Source organism: Tupaia chinensis, unplaced genomic scaffold, assembly GCF_000334495.1.
Source record: "Tupaia chinensis unplaced genomic scaffold, TupChi_1.0 Scaffold144016_1, whole genome shotgun sequence".
Taxonomy (NCBI): domain Eukaryota; kingdom Metazoa; phylum Chordata; class Mammalia; order Scandentia; family Tupaiidae; genus Tupaia; species Tupaia belangeri.
The window spans coordinates 949,977-967,246 of record NW_006203868.1 but is presented as its reverse complement, the minus strand read 5'-3'; the positions used below and the strand labels follow the sequence as shown (position 1 = coordinate 967,246).

General features: G+C 47.4%; 1 protein-coding gene across 1 annotated transcript; it reads right to left on the bottom strand.

The window, feature by feature from the left end:
- Window positions 1-5,072: 5,072 nt before the first annotated feature.
- Window positions 5,073-17,243, bottom strand: F3 (coagulation factor III, tissue factor). Its single transcript, XM_006165735.3, has 6 exons — window positions 17,019-17,243; window positions 15,797-15,908; window positions 11,408-11,607; window positions 8,293-8,471; window positions 7,278-7,437; window positions 5,073-5,336 (listed from the first exon to the last, which is right to left on the bottom strand). Exons 1-6 carry the CDS (start codon window positions 17,116-17,118, stop codon window positions 5,200-5,202), a joined length of 888 nt encoding a protein of 295 aa, XP_006165797.1. The 5' UTR covers window positions 17,119-17,243; the 3' UTR covers window positions 5,073-5,199.
- Between the last annotated feature and the right edge of the window lie 27 nt (window positions 17,244-17,270).

The following is a 17,270-nucleotide window of genomic DNA, read 5'->3' as shown; positions in this document are numbered from 1 at the left end:
CTTCCTCTTACGGGTCCAGTTACATAATTGCTGCACTAATGCCTAGCCCCAAAGATGAAGATAGGAAATGATATCGTATGTTTGTATTCTTAAAGAAATAATAAGGGAGAACTTTATAGTGCCAGGAGAAGACAATCCAGGGAAAGCTAGGAGAGCCGCTGTTGCGTCGTTGAGAATGTGTGAAAATGGACGTTATTTGCACTATATGCTATAGCCACCTTCTTCCTTTCTCTTCATACGCCATGGTCAATGCTTAAGCGCACAGCATCAGTTAGGTGCTTTGGACTGCAGGCACCATGGAATCTTGACTCCAGCTCGCTTAGATAGTTCCTCAGATTATGCCCAGTGAAGAGTCCATGGCTGGGGACGTCTGGCCAGGCCGGACCTAGCAGCTTGGTGATGTCTCCGTGGACTTAGCTTATTCCATCGCGCTGCCCTGCTGTCAGTTCCATTTAAAGCTGGCTCCCTTGGAGGCTGAGAGGATGGTCTCCAGCTCTTGGGAGTGCATGCGTCTTCACTGTGCTCTTCAAGTAAAAGGGCCCTGAGACTCAGGCTTGTTTACGTCACCTGTCTAACCCTAAGCCCGTTTCTGCAGCTGAAGAAAGGATGTGCCGATGGGCAAAGCCAGAATCATCAGGAGCTCCATCCAGACAGTGAGGGCTGCAGGAAGGAGAGCTAGCGTCCACTATGGGCCTCTGAGTACGCGAGGTCATCTTAGAGCAGCACACCCTTCTCGGCCACCATGGGAGGGAAAGAACTCATGTTAAATACGAATGTCGTAGAAGAAGTAAGAGGAGGTTTGTGAGGGTGTTCATTTATTATTCAATGGATAGAGATCATTATTTCTTTGTTTTTCTTTCTTTTTTTTCTTTTCTTTTGAGAGGTTTTTGCTATAGGGCGCATGCATTTGCCAGAAAGACAGAGAGAGACAGAGAGATAGAAAGCGAGAAATCACCCCCCCAGGTGGGATGGTCACACAGCAATCCCTTCTCCTCCATTCTCCTCTCGGGATCTTGGACATGCACGCACACGTGCCCGTAGGGAGTTTAAGTCAGTGGGTCTGGGACTTGAACTGCGGTCAACTACATGGGAGTCCAGTGACATAGCCATTACGCCAACTGCTGGTCCCTATTTCTTTGTTTTTCTAAGAGGCATGTATTTAGATTACAGGCCATCAGCTGTAACTAAACAGAATGTCTTAAAATTTCTCATTTTTTAAATATGCAACCAAATTTAGTCAATGATTGAAAATGGTAAAGACATTTTGTTAAAGCATGAAAATTTAGCTTTCAGGGGTGCATTAAGGGCCAAGGAGTGCAGTCTAACTTAGTCAGCGGAGGGCGGGTAGCGGGGCTCTCTGCTCTGCTGAATGCAGCCTTGATTTCAGCAGCATCTGCTGGGTCTCAACCAGAAGGCTGCCGGCTGCAGCGCAGTGTTAGCATTTGCAGTGCTGCGCTCCCCCCCAGTGCGCAGGTCATTTAGGTCGGTAATGAGTTGCTTCCCTGTGAGCAGCCAGATGCCTCATTCGTACCCAGACCTGCTTTCAATCTGCCAGTACTTTCTTTAGTGGGATCATTCAAATTCCATAGATTATGAGCCGTGGAATTACATAATGCTGTAATTATTCCTGGCAGGAAACGCCAGGTCAGGCTCCGTTTCTGTGGTTGTCCTGCCCGCTCATGCAGCACGCTGAGCTCTTGGTGCCAGGTACCCCAGCGTGAGCGGGGTTTCAAGATAATGGCCAAGGCACCCCGCTGTGAAGACAGGCCCGCATGCAACCTCTGTTTGGCTGCTGCAAACACGTCCCCTCTGTCTCCAGCACAGCAGAACCCTGGTGGTGCGAGAGCCGGCCTTCCTGGCGCCAGCTCAGATGGACGGTGGTAAACAAGCGAAGTGCGACCTTTCCTCTCAATTTCTCCAAAATGATTCCTTTTTTTTTTCTCCTTGCATGCCGTCATATTTACAGGGACCTGGTTTCACTTTCTTTGTTAGGATGCCAGGGCGCACATTGCACGAGTGGAGTTCTATTGACCATGCCTAGAGTTCTTTGGTACCACGGAGCAAAGTGGGTTTAAGGTTTATGAACAGCTGGACTGCAAGCGCGTCTTCGCTCCTAGTAATGCTCGATGTCTCCGATGTCTCCGTGGGCCCGCTCCCAGGGGAGTGAGCCATCTGGATGCTTTCCTAGAAACAGCCCAGCTTGCCACAGCAGGAAGCCAAGCATTTTGTGGCCAGCTAGGTGCCAAGATCCTCACTTCCATCTCTAATTAGAATCCTTTTACATTAGAGGGATTTTTGCTGTGGAGTGTGTGTGCTTGTCAGAGAGACAGAGACAGAAAGTGAGAAATCTTCATTCTCCTCTTGGGATTTTGGGCACCCATGCACACATGCCTGGAGTGATTTTTGAGCCACCAGTCTGGGTCTCAAACCACAGTCAGCCACATGGAAGTCCAACACCTTAACCACTACGCTACCCACTAGCCCCTAGACTCCTCTCTTGATCAGTAGAACAAGACTCTCCTGCTGCATTTGAATGGAGGACTCACTATTCCCATGTTCTAGAGGTCGGAAGTTTGACTCAGCCCCACCGTGACCAAGTCCACTGTGCAGTCAGCTGAAAGGAGCTCCGGGCCCTGAGACACACCCTGTCCCTGCTGCGGTGAGCTCCCGATCGAGTTTTCTTCATCAGAACTAGACCTCATTTCAATTCTCTCTCTCCCTGGTACCGCCATTTTATTTTAATATTTAAAAAATTTGCTATAGGGAGCATGTGCTCACCTGAGAGAGACAAAGAGAGACAGGGAAGGTAAGAAATCACTCCAGGGGGATGGCCATGCTGCCATTCCTTCCCCTCCATTCTCTGTCAGCATTTTAGGTGTGCACGCACACATACCCAGTGTGTTTTCCTAGCCGTTGTGTTGGGACTCGAATTGTGCAGACAGGTGGAATCCAGCTGCCGTAACTATCATGCCACCCACAGGCCTGATATTGTCATTTTACCTACTTTTCTTTGAATACAGTGATTCAAACAATTGTTCTTTCTTTCCTCCTTTCCAACTGGCAGCTTAAACTAATGCCCATGAGAAAGGATTATATATTTTTTTTAATCTTTTTTTTTAGAGGTTTTTGCTATAGGGCACATGCACTCACCAGAAAGATGGAGAGAGAGAGACAGAAAGCGAGAAATCACCCCCCAGGGGGGATGGTCACGCCGCAATCCCTTCTCCTCCATTCTCCTCTCAGGATCTTGGGCACGCACGCACACACGCCCGGCATGAGTTTAAGCCACCAGGTTTGGGACTCAAACTGTGGTCGACTACATGGGAGTCCAGTGACATGGCCATTATGCCAACTGCTGGTCCCAAAAGAATTATATTTTTAATTACTGGAGGGCACCTGCACTTGCAGAGAGAAATGGAGACAGAGTGAGGGAGAAAGCAGCACCCCATGGAGTATGGTCACATGGCAATCCCTTCTCCTCCATTTCTCCATCCTGATAGGATTTGGGGCACGTACACACGTGTGCCTGGTGTGTTTTTCAGGCTGCCAAGATCAGGAGTTGAAGCCTGGTTGGCCTTGTGGGATGCCCATGTGGGATTTAAATGGCTCCCTTAACACCAGGCCATGGGGCTGGCCTGAGGAGAAATATCTTTAAATCTGCAGTAGATTGTATTATTTCTCCCTTTCCTGTCAGACTCTATCTCTGCCCGTTCCCATGTGACTTGTGACTCCCACGAGGCAGAATAGTGTCAGTTTTGGTCACATGATTTGCCTGAGGCACTGGTGTGTGAGTCCATTAACCTGCTTGGAGATTTTTTTCCCCCTAGAAGATATGCACGCTCACCAGAAAGAGACAGAGAGTGGGAAAGTGAGAAAACTGCCTACCCCCATCCCTTTGGGGATTTGGGACCTATGTATACACATGCCCGGTATGTTCTCAAGCCTCCAGTCTGGATGTAGAACTGTGCAGTCGGCTGTGCGGGACCCACTGCCTTCACCACCACGCCACTGGCTGGCCCACGGAGCAGAAGTTGTAAGAGGTGGCTGAAGCTTTAAGCTGTGGCTATTTCTACCAGTATTTTCTGTTCCTCTCTCCTCTGACCCAAGCAGGGACTCTCCTTTGCTTTGGGTCCTAGAATCAGAAGATACTAGGCAGAGCTGCAGCCAAACTATAGTCGTTGAAATGTAATAGAAATAAAAAAGAAAGACATGCTGTTATAAGCCACTGAGGCCTTTAGGGTCACTTGTTACTGCAGCAGCCTGGGCTAATGAAAGACAAATCCTGAATAAGTGGAAAATATAACACACCCAGTAGCCGTGATGCCCAGTCACCTTTATTTATATAAAAGTATATTAAATAAATTATCTCAATATATACAAACAGAACAATATTACCTATATAAATAGAAAATCCCCAATATACATAACCTTTAAAAAATTATAAAATATATACAGTGTTGACCACAGAAGCTGTAAGTACCGTCAGTCATAAACTCTATGTAGTCTCTATAGTAGTCTTATAAAAGCGCCGAGGGCTGTCAGATGTCTACCCTGACAGCACTTACGTCAGTTAAAGTGCGACACTGCGACGCATATAGGAAAGTGCCCCAAACAGAACAGAATGCTTTCTTGCATTTGATACATTAATATAAAAGTTTGCCAACCATTCTGAACCTCCAAAAGCACTCCTAAAAACAAACAAACAAAACCCCCAGCTACAGAGACAGAACCTGAACGCCCCAGTACAAAAGCAGGACACTTGTTGGCAAAGTCCTAGAAAGGTCCACCCACTTGCATTTTACCCTCCTATGTGGTGTAGACAGGCTCTCGAAAGTTCTCCAAGGTCCATCCAGGATTTTCTAAAGTATTCATTCGTTGGCTTCTGCTCGGGTGACCTCAAGGAGAAGTTGAGTATGTGCAAAAGGTGCCATAGTATTAAAGGAACGATGTAAAAATCTTGTCATTGGTTGTACCGCTCATGACATTTCCAAGTCACTAATGCTAATGTCAACATCAGAAGGCTAGTTGTAGTGACAGGTCAAAGCAAGAGGGTACTTAACCCATTTAAGAGTGTTTTGAACCCAAGGATCTGCATGCTCTAAAGTGCTCATCTGTGTTCACGTGTTCGACTCCCTTCCAAGTTCTCGGCCACAGTGCAACGCGGCCTGTGCACAGCGAGCAGACCCACTGGTGCTTCCTCTATGTAACATTCAGCGGGGAGTTCTCCTTCCCACTTTGCCCTGCTCTCGCTTTTCTGCACTTGTACAGAGACAGCGACAGGACGATGATGAAGATGATGACCACGAACACCACAGCTCCGATGATGAAGAACATTTCTGAAAAACAGAAAGTGCCGCGTCACCTGGGAGAGCCTGAATCCCATTCATCACCAGGCAGGACCGAGGACGAGACCAACAGCACACCGGGCTGCTTCTGCGCAGTGTGAAATTTCTTTCTGCGCAGTGTGAAATTTCTGTTTCCACGCTTTCCACCATACTTAGATTAGGAAAGAATCTGTCAAACCCTAGACAGTTTAGAGCAACTGGCAATGGCCAACAGTATTGAATGGGCCATGTAATACAATAAACTAACAGTCACGTCTAGAGAGGATCACGTCATTGGAAGAGAAAACAGCGACTGCAAACAAGTGGCTAAAAATGCAGCTGAGCTGCTGGCAATGATTACAGAAGGTGAACAGTGAGTGCAAAGGGGAGGACTGAGGTGCTACCAGGACTCGGTGGAGGAGAGATGATAACCAGCTGGTGCAATAAGAAGGCTTTCTGGTGGAAGTAGCATTTGAAATGCCTCTTGAAGGACACATTGCAGCAGAGAATCAGCAGGGGAAACAGAGATCTGGGTGAGCACCGAGGCAGAGGCAGTGAGAGCTGAGCTTTTGGGTGATGAATATGAAGGCCGTGGGCAAGATCGCCCAGAGGGTTGAGGAAAGACAGTCCTCTCCTTCTTTCAATGGAAATAAATAGGCGGGAGTAGTTTACTTAAAAGTTGTTTTTAAAAATTTAAATCTCTTCTTACCAAGGAACCTGGTCACCCTTACTACCCTGTGACTCTTTCATTCCCTAAAAGAACTCCGACACATTCCCTGTGAAGCTTGGGGACAAAGACAGGCTTTCAGCCTCATCCATTTTTTTTTTTTTTTTTTGGAAAGGTTTTTGCTATAGGGTGCATGCGCTCGTCAGACAGACAGAGACAGAAAGAAAGTGAGAAATCACCCCTTGGGGGGATGGCCATGCCGCAATCCCTTCTCCTCCATTCTCCTCTTGGATCCTGGGCACACACGCACACATGCCTGGTGTGAGTTTAAGCCACCAGGTTTGGGACTCGAACTGCAGTGGACTACACAGGCTCCCAGCGACATAGCCATTATGCCAACTGCTGGTCCCCAGCCTCCTGTGTTTCTGAACACATGCAGCACTCCTAGTTAGGAGCCATTCCTCACAGTGTGTCAGAGCTCCCTGTGTGTGTGCATGTGTGAACACACCCGTGTTGGCCATATGTACACACAGGCACATGGGCATATTTGGTATACTCAGTCCCTTCCCTTGTAGAGCTAGACTTCATAGCAACAGCCACATAATAACAGTGGGTACTCACAACTGTCTATTGGCTATGCTGTGGTTGGCCCAGAAGCCACTCCCCAGGATCGGAATTTGAGCATGAAAAAGTGCCCAGAGAAACCTGTGGCTGATGCTAAGTCCCAAACACAATGCGTGTACGCAGAGCTCAACAGAGACCTTGGCACTGCTCAAGGCAGCACTTGCTAATCCACAGGAACAGCACAGAAGCATTTCTAAACACCTGCAATCCTTTTTTCCCTCTTTTTAAAAGAGGTTTTTGTCTTAGGGTACATGTGCTTGTCAGAGAGAGAGTGAGACAGAGACACAGTGCAAGTGCAAGGGTAAGTGAGAAATCTCACTCCCCCCCACCCCCGGAAGGATTGCCATGCCACAATCCCTTCTCCTTCATGCTCCTCCCAGGATACTGGGCATGCATGCATGTACACACACACACACTCAGTATGACTTTCTAGCCACTAGGTCTGGGACTTGAACCATGGTTGGCCATGTGGGAGTTCAGTGATGTAACTGCTGTGCCATCTGCTGGCCCAGTGCCTGCAATCTTAACAGTGCCAAGCAAAACCAAAAGCCCAAGGCAGTTTCTTCTTGAATATTTAGCAAAAGCATATCCTGGTTCTGAGCGTGGTGAGTCTCTGGAAGCCACCCAGGCCTCTCCGACCAATGACAGGCAGAGCCACTCACCTCTGGCCACACCTGGCTCCTGGCTGGTGCACTCAATGAGGCTTTCCGGACTCCTGCGGTTAGTTTTGCGGGACGGGATCACCGCCTGAACGCTGAAGCAGTAGTTTTGTCCTTTATCCACATCAATCAGAAACTCGTTTGTGTCTGTCTTGGCTGTTTTCTGTGAAAAGATAAGGAGCCCTTAATTCACCTGGGCTCAGAGTGAGGTCTTCCCCCTTTATTAAGTCGTTGTGGAAGTAAAAACCTAGGCTCACCGAAGCCTCCATGGACACAGCTGACACATAAAGGATCAGAAGTGACTTGGCTAACCAGTTCCCCCTGATAATGGCTAAGGATGTTTTTTTTTTTTTTTGGTGGGGGGGAGAGGTTTTTGCTATAGGGAGCGTGCGGTCGCCAAACAGACAGAGAGAGACAGAGAGACAGAAAGCAAGAAATCACCCCCCAGGGGAGATGGTCACGCCACAATCCCTTCTCCTCTCGGGTTCTTGGGCACGCACGTACACGCGCCCGGCATGAGTTTTAAGCCACCGCGTCCGGGACGCGAACTGCGGTCGACTATGTGGGAGTCCAGTGACGTAGCCATTACACTAACTGCTGGTTCCCAGGATGTCTTTTCTGAGACTCAAAAGATTAAATTTAGGTATATCCAACCCAATTAACCCCTTTTAGAAGAAATCTGTGGTAAAAAGAAAAAGAAGAAGTAAATACGTGTTAATAGAAGACAAATTTCGTCTCTGGGCTCATCAGGATAGGAAGAATATGAGCACTCATGGGACCCCAGAGACAATCCAGTCCAGCCCCTTCACTATGAAACCGGGGTCCCCACGGCAGCTCAGAATCACAGGTGGAACCAGGCAGGCCCTGCGGTCCAATCCCCCTAGCAGCTACCCTCTCACTCCACCACACTGCCCTTTCAACAACTCCAGCTCTGCTATTTTTGAACTGGGAAGTGGTCTATAAAATTAAAGAGCCGCAATTTTAAACAAGTCATAAAAACAAATGAAGCAATTCTTACCTTTCCTGTACTTGAAGCTTTCCAATAATGAAGAGTGTAAATCAAGTCCTTGCCAAAAACATCTCGGAGGCTCAGGAATGTGTCGTTCACTCTGACCAAGGTGCGCGCATCTTGCACTGTCACATTCAGTTTTGTCCCAGCTTGTTCAAAACTCTGAATTGTTGGCTGGCCAAGTGTTGCTGGAAGACAGGAAATGAGCTTAGTTGGAACCAAATAATCCTATACAGAGTAAATTCCATTTCGCTAGCAGTTAATAACTTAGTCATTTCTCATATAGAACCCCTGCACAGAACCAGCTCCCTGGTGCAGTTGCCGGGTAGCGGACTCCTGACGCTAAGACATTGCACTACGGTGCGGCCCCATGGGAATACAATGGGAGCCATAGATGCCATTTCAAATTTCCTTATAGTCACGTGAGACTGTGCCAAGATGAATGTGTGAAATCAACTTTAATAATATATTTTTACTTACCCCAATATATTTAGAATAGTATCTTTAAATTTATTTTTTTTTGGTTTTTGCTGTAGGGTACATATGCTCTCCAGAAGTAGACAGAGAAAGTAAAAAATCAGCCCCCCCCCAAAGGGCAATGGCCATGCCTCAATCCCTTCTCCTCCATTCTCCTCTCGGGAATTTTGGGTACGCACGCACACATGCTGGGTCTAGGATTCAAACTGCAGAGCTGGCCATGTGGGATCCAGTGCCTCAACCTCTATGCCACCTGCTGGCTCCTAGAATATTATCATTTTTAACATTTATCTATATAAAAAGTTTTTGAGGTAGTTTAGATTTTTTTAAAAATTGATGTAAAGAGTGCATGTGTGCACACGCACACAAAAGAGAAACGCCCTTGACAAGGTCTCGTCACGTGACCCCCTTTCCCCAGCCTCAGGATCCTGGGGACCCACAACCACTCAGCAAGTTTTGAGATGACCCAGGAATCCAAAGCCACGGTCGTTCATATGGCTGCCAGCCTGGCAGGGTATCTGAGTTACTGCAGTGCCACAGTGGCAGAGCCAAGGTATTGTACAGTTTTCTTTCGAAACCCAGTGTGTATTTTACACTTACAGCATCGGCTGTATTTCAGGCCTCAGAAACCACATGTGCTTAAGGGCTACAGTATTGAACAGTGCAGTAGTACAAGATTCCCCATTTTAAGCATGAAAAATTAGGAGCTGTGGCAAAGCTTTGGTATCTCAAGGAACCAGTTTTAACCAGTGGGTCTGCAAAGGGTCAGTGGTCTTGTGTGCTTGGGTTGAATGACGGTCAAACAAGTCTCAGTCATTCAGCCCCAATTCTATGCAAGCCAAGGGAAAAGGATGTGTGTATGTGTGTATGTATGCAAACCAAATACATGCTTTCTATTTTGCACTAACAAAGTGGAATGGCTTCCAGAAAAATAAAAAATAAAACCAGAAACAAAAACTCAAGAACTATAAAAAGAAGTCATGAAGATGTCATTACCTCAGAGGAGAATGGTATCAGTGATCCTACACAGCTACTGGAGGTGACTGGATATAAGAGCAGTCTTCAGAAAGCTCATGGAAAATGGGTATTATGGAAAAACAATACATGGACCTCAAAAACATTTTTTGCAGCAGAATAAACCTGTACTTTAACTGCATTTTCCAATGAACGTTTGAAGTCCCTTTGGTATATACGGTCTAGCTCAGCGCAGTGACAGACACACAGGTAGGAGCACTAGATGAGTGGGGAGGGTCTTGCAAATGGGACTCTGGAAAGAGTCACCATCCCTACCTACCTGGAGAAACTGCTCTCCCACCGGCAGGCAGAGGAGTAAAGAGGAAACACCAGTAACAAGACACTTTCATTCTTTTTTTTTTTTTTAGATGTTTTTGTTATAGGGCACATGCGCTCACCAGACAGACAAAGACAGAAAGACTGAAAGTGAGAAATCACCTCCCAGGGGGGATGGCCACACCGCCATGCCTTCTCCTCCATTCTCCTCTCAGGATCTTGGGCATGCATGTACACTCGCCCAGCGTGAGTTTAAGCCACCAGATCTGGGACTTGAACCATGGTCTACTACATGGGAGTCCAGCGACATAGCTATTACGACAACTGCTGGTCCCGACACTTTCATTCTAACCCATGCCTGGGTCCATGCTCATAACCATTTTGTTAAAGATCCTCCTTAAAATGCAGACCCTTTGCAATGAGTACGGGAGCATAAGAGCAGTTTTTCATCAAGACTCAAGGCTCACAAGAGAAGCTAATTTTGCTCTTCTTAACGTCTCCATGTGTTTATCTCAAACAACTAGTTCAGAACCACAGTTGTGACAAAAAAAAAAAAATGTGAATCTCCTAGTCGGCAGGAATTCTCTGCATTCCTTTATGTCAGCACACTGGGCCAAAGGCCAGGGAGGAGAGCGTTCCATGTTTTTGGGGCCAACACAAAGGGGGCAGGCCAGAGCTGGGCAGGTGCTGGACCTCACAGGGCTCAGATCAAAGTGAGCTGATTGCAAAAGGTCAGCAAGGGCCAGCAGGTGGCATGGTGGTTAAAGGCACTAGATTCCCACATGGCCGACTGAGGCTTGAGTCCTGGACCTGGCGGCTTGCTTTTTCTCTGTCTCTGTCCCTCTCTAGCCAAATTAAAATAAGTAAATAAATAGAGTTAAATAAAATAATTCTTAAAAAAGGAAAAGGTCAGCAAGACTAACCACAGTGCTGAGGGAAACTGAAGACTGTCCCTGGAGGTATGGCCGTCAGTGAAAATTCCTGAACTGGGGTTTCTGGTGTGGTAAGGGACAGAAAATTTAGGCCGTACAGTATGTATGGGAGAAGGCGGAAACACCAGCCTTGGTGGGTTTCCTACCAAATCCTTCTTTTCCTCCCCTCAACTCAGCTGGCTCCTGTAGAGCCTTGGGGACAGATTAGTGGAGACGGTCCCTGATGACACTGTTATCAGCTCCGAAGTTCCCACTCCGTGACCTCCTATCACATCTGGGATGAGTGAGGAGGGCGGGGAGACTACCACTTTCTAAGAAAGAAGGTGTGTTTGGATAAATACTGCTGATCCAACGGCCCCTAAAGGTCACAAAGTCACAAGAACATCCAGAAGTTTCTAACGACAGGACACGAGTAAGCTACTTACTCTCCAGGTAAGGCGTGAACTCTGGGGCGTTTTTAAAGGGAGCTTCCTCATCAGAAATTGTGGTATTTGCATTCCGGGCTGGGAAGGAAAGCACCCGAGCCAAGTACGTCTGCTTCACGTCCTTCACAACCTCGTCAGTGAGGTCACACTCCGTGTCCGTGGTGTAGAAGCATTTGTTCTTCCAGTTTCCCAATCTGGAGCTACAGGAAGGAAGAGAGGTAGAAAAAGACACCGAACATGACGATTTGCACCCTGCAAGAGGCCACCCTTTCTGCTCGTGCTGCTCTGTGCTAATGATGAGATCCCGAGCGGCCCTGAGGAGGCCTCCGCACTGCTGGTCACTGAGGCATGTCTGGGTCTTCACAGCCACCCTGGGATGCCTCCATAATTGTGCAGGTTTTACAGACAAGGCAACAGGGACAGAGTGAGGCGGGGAGACTGGCTCTAAGTCACAATGCTGGACTTGGAACCACTGGACAGCTGCCTGGGTCCATGCTCGTGACCATTTTGTTAAAGATCCTCCTTAAAGTGCAGGCCCTTTGCAAAGAGTACGGGAGTGTAAGAGCAGTTTTCCATCAAGACTCAACCGTCTATTCCAGTCTACTTATTTCTTCGTCCATTACATCACATCGTGTATTCTCTGTGGGCTGCACAGCACTATAAGGAAGTCCGCAGAGTTACATATTCTCTGTATGTTATGCTCTATCGTGACCACTATTAGTGTGGACATTAGTCCTTTATCGACTCTGCTATATGCCAGGTCCATGTTACTTCATTGCTATCATCCTTCCAAGATGATATATTATATATTGGGTCGTCAGAAAAGTCATGACATACTTTTCTGTTTTTCTATGCAAAAATGCATCATGACTTTTCTGATGACCCAATACCTTCTTGGAAGGTACGAGGTTGTTTTATTTGACACATGAGGACATGAAGTTCTGAGACACTAAGTAACTTGTACAAGGTCACCTGGCTAAAGAGTGACAGAGCTGGGACTGTTTGCCTCGTTCCACTACATGGCCCTGTTCACTTCTGTAAGAAGTGACTGCATCTCATCAAAGATTACAGAAGACCAATCACGGAAGAGGAAATGATTTCAAGAACTTCTAGAGAAATTGGGATTCTTCTAAAGGATCAAAACAATCCGTAGATTGAGGGCCACTGCAACTTAACCCACATAGTTCTATCCCACGGAAAGTGATCGTTACACTGCGCTTTCCTTCAGCATCATCAACTGCCAGAGCCTAGACCGTTATTCAAGGCCAGGCACCAATCCCACCTTCTCTGGGAACCTCCAGATCTCCTCGCTCCCTTCCCTAATCCCGGCACACCTCTCTTCATTAACACACTTAACAGGAACATGGTCTGCTCTGCACCAGGGATCCATGCTCTCGTCCCCTGCTAAGCAGCAGGGTTCAGGGGCTTGCTGACTATTAGAAAGCTTGCATTTACAGGTTGAGTTAATTTAGCGGATGGATTCCACTGTCTAAATCTACACAGAAAGGCACACACATATTCATTACAAATCTGAACTAAGTCACTAGGCCAAAAGGATTTGGGTAAACAAATGCTTTATCCTGAACTTCACAAATATGGATCGATATTTAAATATTTTAGTTCCTTATAGTTCTTTAATTTTCTGTGATTAAAGTATAAAGGCTGTTTTGGTCCTGAATGACCCAAATGCATTTTTATTATATCACTTTCAGTCAAAAAGCTAAGGAGAACATGATGCTTCCTCTCCAACTGTATTGCAGACAAGTCTTTCAGGTAAGAGGAGAAATCTCTCTGGGCTTTGCGGCTACCCACCATCTGAAAGACAGTCCTGGTTCCTCCCAGATCACAAACAGGGACCAACGCACCGCAAGGTGATGAAGGGTCAGTTCTGTAATAAGTTCCTCTGAATGCCATGAGCAGCATTAACACTTTAAAAGCCTTCAAGATTTACCTGGGCACACTGTAAAGTTAAGTCTTTGACTTGGTAACCATAAAAGTCCAGTCTGAATTACTGAAAGATTCCAGCAGAATACAGACTGTCACTAATTTAGTTGTAGGATATTTCCTCTAAGCTTTGTAGATTCCGCTTTAGAATCCAGAACAATCCCTTGGAATCATATTCCAGGTGGTTTGGAGCTAAGACTCCTGTCACTGATTCTTCCCAGCCACCACTTAAAACCGTTTCCAAAGGGGAAAATGTAGCTGGCGCTCCCAGGAGGGGCCTCTGGGCAGCAGAGGTGCCCTGTGGCTGGCGCCAGGCCTGAGGAGTGAGGGTAGCGGGCAGAGGGAGGGGTGGCAGGTTGGGAGGCTTCCTCCAGGGAGGAAAAACCAGGAGGGCAGGGCTGTCAGGCTGCGGCAGAGCCCCCTGGTGTGCACCACTGGGGAGACCCTGGGTGCAGACATTCTGCAAGCACTTGCCATGGGCACAGTCATGAGGCAATCCCTTCCTTCCCAGAGCAACAGTTTCCTCATCTAGGTAATGCGCGTGCTGGTTCTGGACCCAGGCAGCCGTACCCTGGGGAGGCTGCAGAGTAGCGTGGTCTGGGTGGAGACTGATGGAACCGTGGCCCTCCAGCACAGCTGCAAAAGGAGACTCGGGCAGCCCCACGATGCTGTGCCCGATGTTCGTGAATCTGGGATCGTACTTGTTTAAATGACCAAAGCCTTACAAAGGCCAAGGACTTAGAAGTTCACAAAAACTTACGGTTAAAAATCATGTCAACCATCAATATACTTCCACATCTTCCTCTAATATCAGACTGGACATTCAGGAGGTAAGTGTTCCTCCCTAAACCTAATTTCCACTCTCCTGAAGGAAAGTATGTATGCTCTGTACAAAAGCAATACTGACTAATTCTCTATCAGTGGAATCTGAATTGACAAGTTTCACCATAATTAATTGTACTTGTTGTCTCAGATTATGAAATTCCCTGTCTGTCTCTCTCTTCATGAGACTTCAAAGAGTTCATGGAAAAAAATGGAAATAAAGTACATGTTTATTTTGGTGCAAAAAGAGGAGGAAAATCCATGCATAGTTTTATCATAGTAGATATTTTCCACTAACTAACTTTTTGAAGATCCCCCCCACACATACATATATGTACACACATACATGTACACACACATATTCTCTTCCCTGTTGTTTGGCAACAGTCATCATGAAGTTCATTTTTGAAAACAAGAACGTCCACTTAAAAGACTCCCCTATACCTAGGAGTTCTCTCTCTCTTTCTCTCTCTCTCTCTCTCTCTCTCTCTCTCTCTCTATATATATATATATATATATATATATATATATAATTTGCTATATAGTGCATGCACTGGCCAAAGAGAGACGGAGAAAGAGAAAATGAGGAATCACCACCCAGGGTGAGTGATTTCCATTCTCCTTTGATCTCCTCTCAGACTTTGGGCCCGAACACACACAGACAAGGCACGTTTTCAAGCATCTGGGTGAGCCATGTGGGAGTCAACTGCCCTCACCACCACGCCACTGGCTGGCCCAACTAGGAATTGCAGTCTTCATGCCATTAAAGGCTGGACACAAAATAGAACAAAATGAAAAAGCAAAACACCTCTTATTTTAGCTGATACCTGTACGCGTTTATACACTTAGCACTAGAATAATTTACACAGCAGCTGCTCTCTATTTTAAGGATCTTTACCAAGCATCCTAGAACATTTGAGAAACCCAAAACTTGCCAAGAACATAGTGAAAACTGTCTAGGAAGACGTCGGGCACACCTTCGCCATCTGGAGTGAGTGTGCCGAATGGAGGGAGTGGTCAACCAGAGGTGAAGCCGGCCTGGAGGGAGCTGTCAACCAGAGGTGAAGTAGGCCTGGGCCGCGCAGTCCCAGGTGAGCAGCAGAAGCAGTGTTTCTGCGTGGCTCCGTGAGTCACACTTTGGCCTTTTCCGAGACTAGATATGCAACTGAGCTTTTATTCATAGGTTAATGAATCAAACACCCTTCAGGGCAAGGTATACCTTGGAATTTCTCCCTGCCTCTTCCCTAATGTGTTAGGTACAGCTCACAGTCTAGACAGCGCGGGGATAAAACATCCGTTCTGAGATGAGATTAGCTACGTTGATCCAGAAGCACACTGCCAGCGCCGGCTCAAGAAGGTGCACCTTCTCTAGTTTATATTCCACTGATGAATTTCCCATCATTTTCGAAAAGGATCAAAACAGTCTATCAGTTTAAGGTCTGGAGATGTTGCAGGTTTGATAAAGCAGGCCACTGGCCAGCAGATTGCCTTAAATACCCTGTTCTTTGTCAACTGTTAAATAATCTTATCCAGTAATGAGTTGAAAAGACATTTGTATCCAGCACAGGAAAGTAGAAACATCAACAACCTTAATTTCCTTTAAAAAAAAAATATATAGCTTACCTTATCTGAACAGTGTAGACATTATTGATAGGTTTGGGTTCCCACTCCAAAATTGTCTTGAAATTAATTGACTTCCAAGTTAAATTATCTGCTACCACTATATCCGTAGTGCCTTAAAACAACGGAGAGACAGCGATTATTGCATGCATTTCTCAGCACTTGACCTTGTGGGGACAGCACAAAACACCTTCCCATGCTCTCACCATCAACTGTGCGTTTTTGTTTCCAATCTCAAAAGTGTCACTACTAAATTGTCAAGAGAAAAAAATCCTCAGAATTTTTTTCTAGACTCAGAATGCCTTAATGGCAAGGTCTAGCCTGTAGTCCATGGAAGCAGGCAAGGATCTTAAAATCCTGGCTGGAAGTTATAACCTAGCCTGGAAGCCCACCCCAGAAGGCGTCCATGTCCCAAGTGTCTAAGATCCAGCTTGGGAGGTGGGCAACCGAGGTGCAACTCCCCAGGGAAGGTGGGCTAGGAAGGGTTGTCCATGACTCATGGACAGGAGCACATCTCACATGGGTGGGAAGTTAGGACCACCCACAAATGAAGACAGCCAGACTCAACTTTCCGTATTTATGTAAAATGTGTGGATACGGAAACTTCTGCAGAGACCAAAGAGACCATGTGGTGGGTCACGCTCAGTCCTATTTGATGAAATGCTTTACATTAGTAAGGTCAGTTTTGCCAACATGCAGCAGACATCTGGGCATGCGCAATGTCGTACTTGTGCCACTCCAAGTAACATTTTGCAAGGGGATGGTCTCTATCTAATTCCAAAACAAGACGACCCAGAAAAGGCCAACGCCATTCTTCATCCAGGGAAGATGCGCATATAAGGAAAGATAAAACCCAAACCACTGCTCGACAACCTGTGCGGATGCGGACCCAAGTCTCACCACCTTCAAGGTCACAGGTCGCCTTGAAGTTCCTCCCCAAGTGAAAGCGAGGAGCAAAAATCCGCTTAGCCACAGAGGACGCCCGGAGAAACGTTTCTAGCCGGAGGGGCAACAGAGTCTGGGACGCGAGCTACCCCCAGCAACCCTCCGGCTGGTGGCCGGCCTAGGTTCATTCAAACCCGGCGGGGTTAGGGCGGCCGAGCCCTGCAGGCGCCGGGGGCACCACGGGGCGCCCAGGTGAACCAGGGCGAGCCCACTGCCCCCAGGATTGTCCCCTCCTTCCTTCGGCAGCTCGCTCCAGGCTTCCGGGGCGGATGCCACTCACCTGCGGCGCCCGCCACCTGGGCGAGAGCCCAGTAGAGCAGGAAAGTGCGGGCGACGGCGGACTCGGTGCGCGGGGTCCGGGGCCGGGCAGGGGTCGCCATGCCCACGAGCTGGCGGCGAGGTCGGGTGGGTTCTTTTGCGCCGAGAGGCCGGAGATGCTGTACCGCAGGCGACCCGGGGCGGCCGGAGGGAACCCGAAAGAGTACAGAGAGCCCCGAGCCCGCGCGCTATAAAAGGACGCGCCGACGCCGGC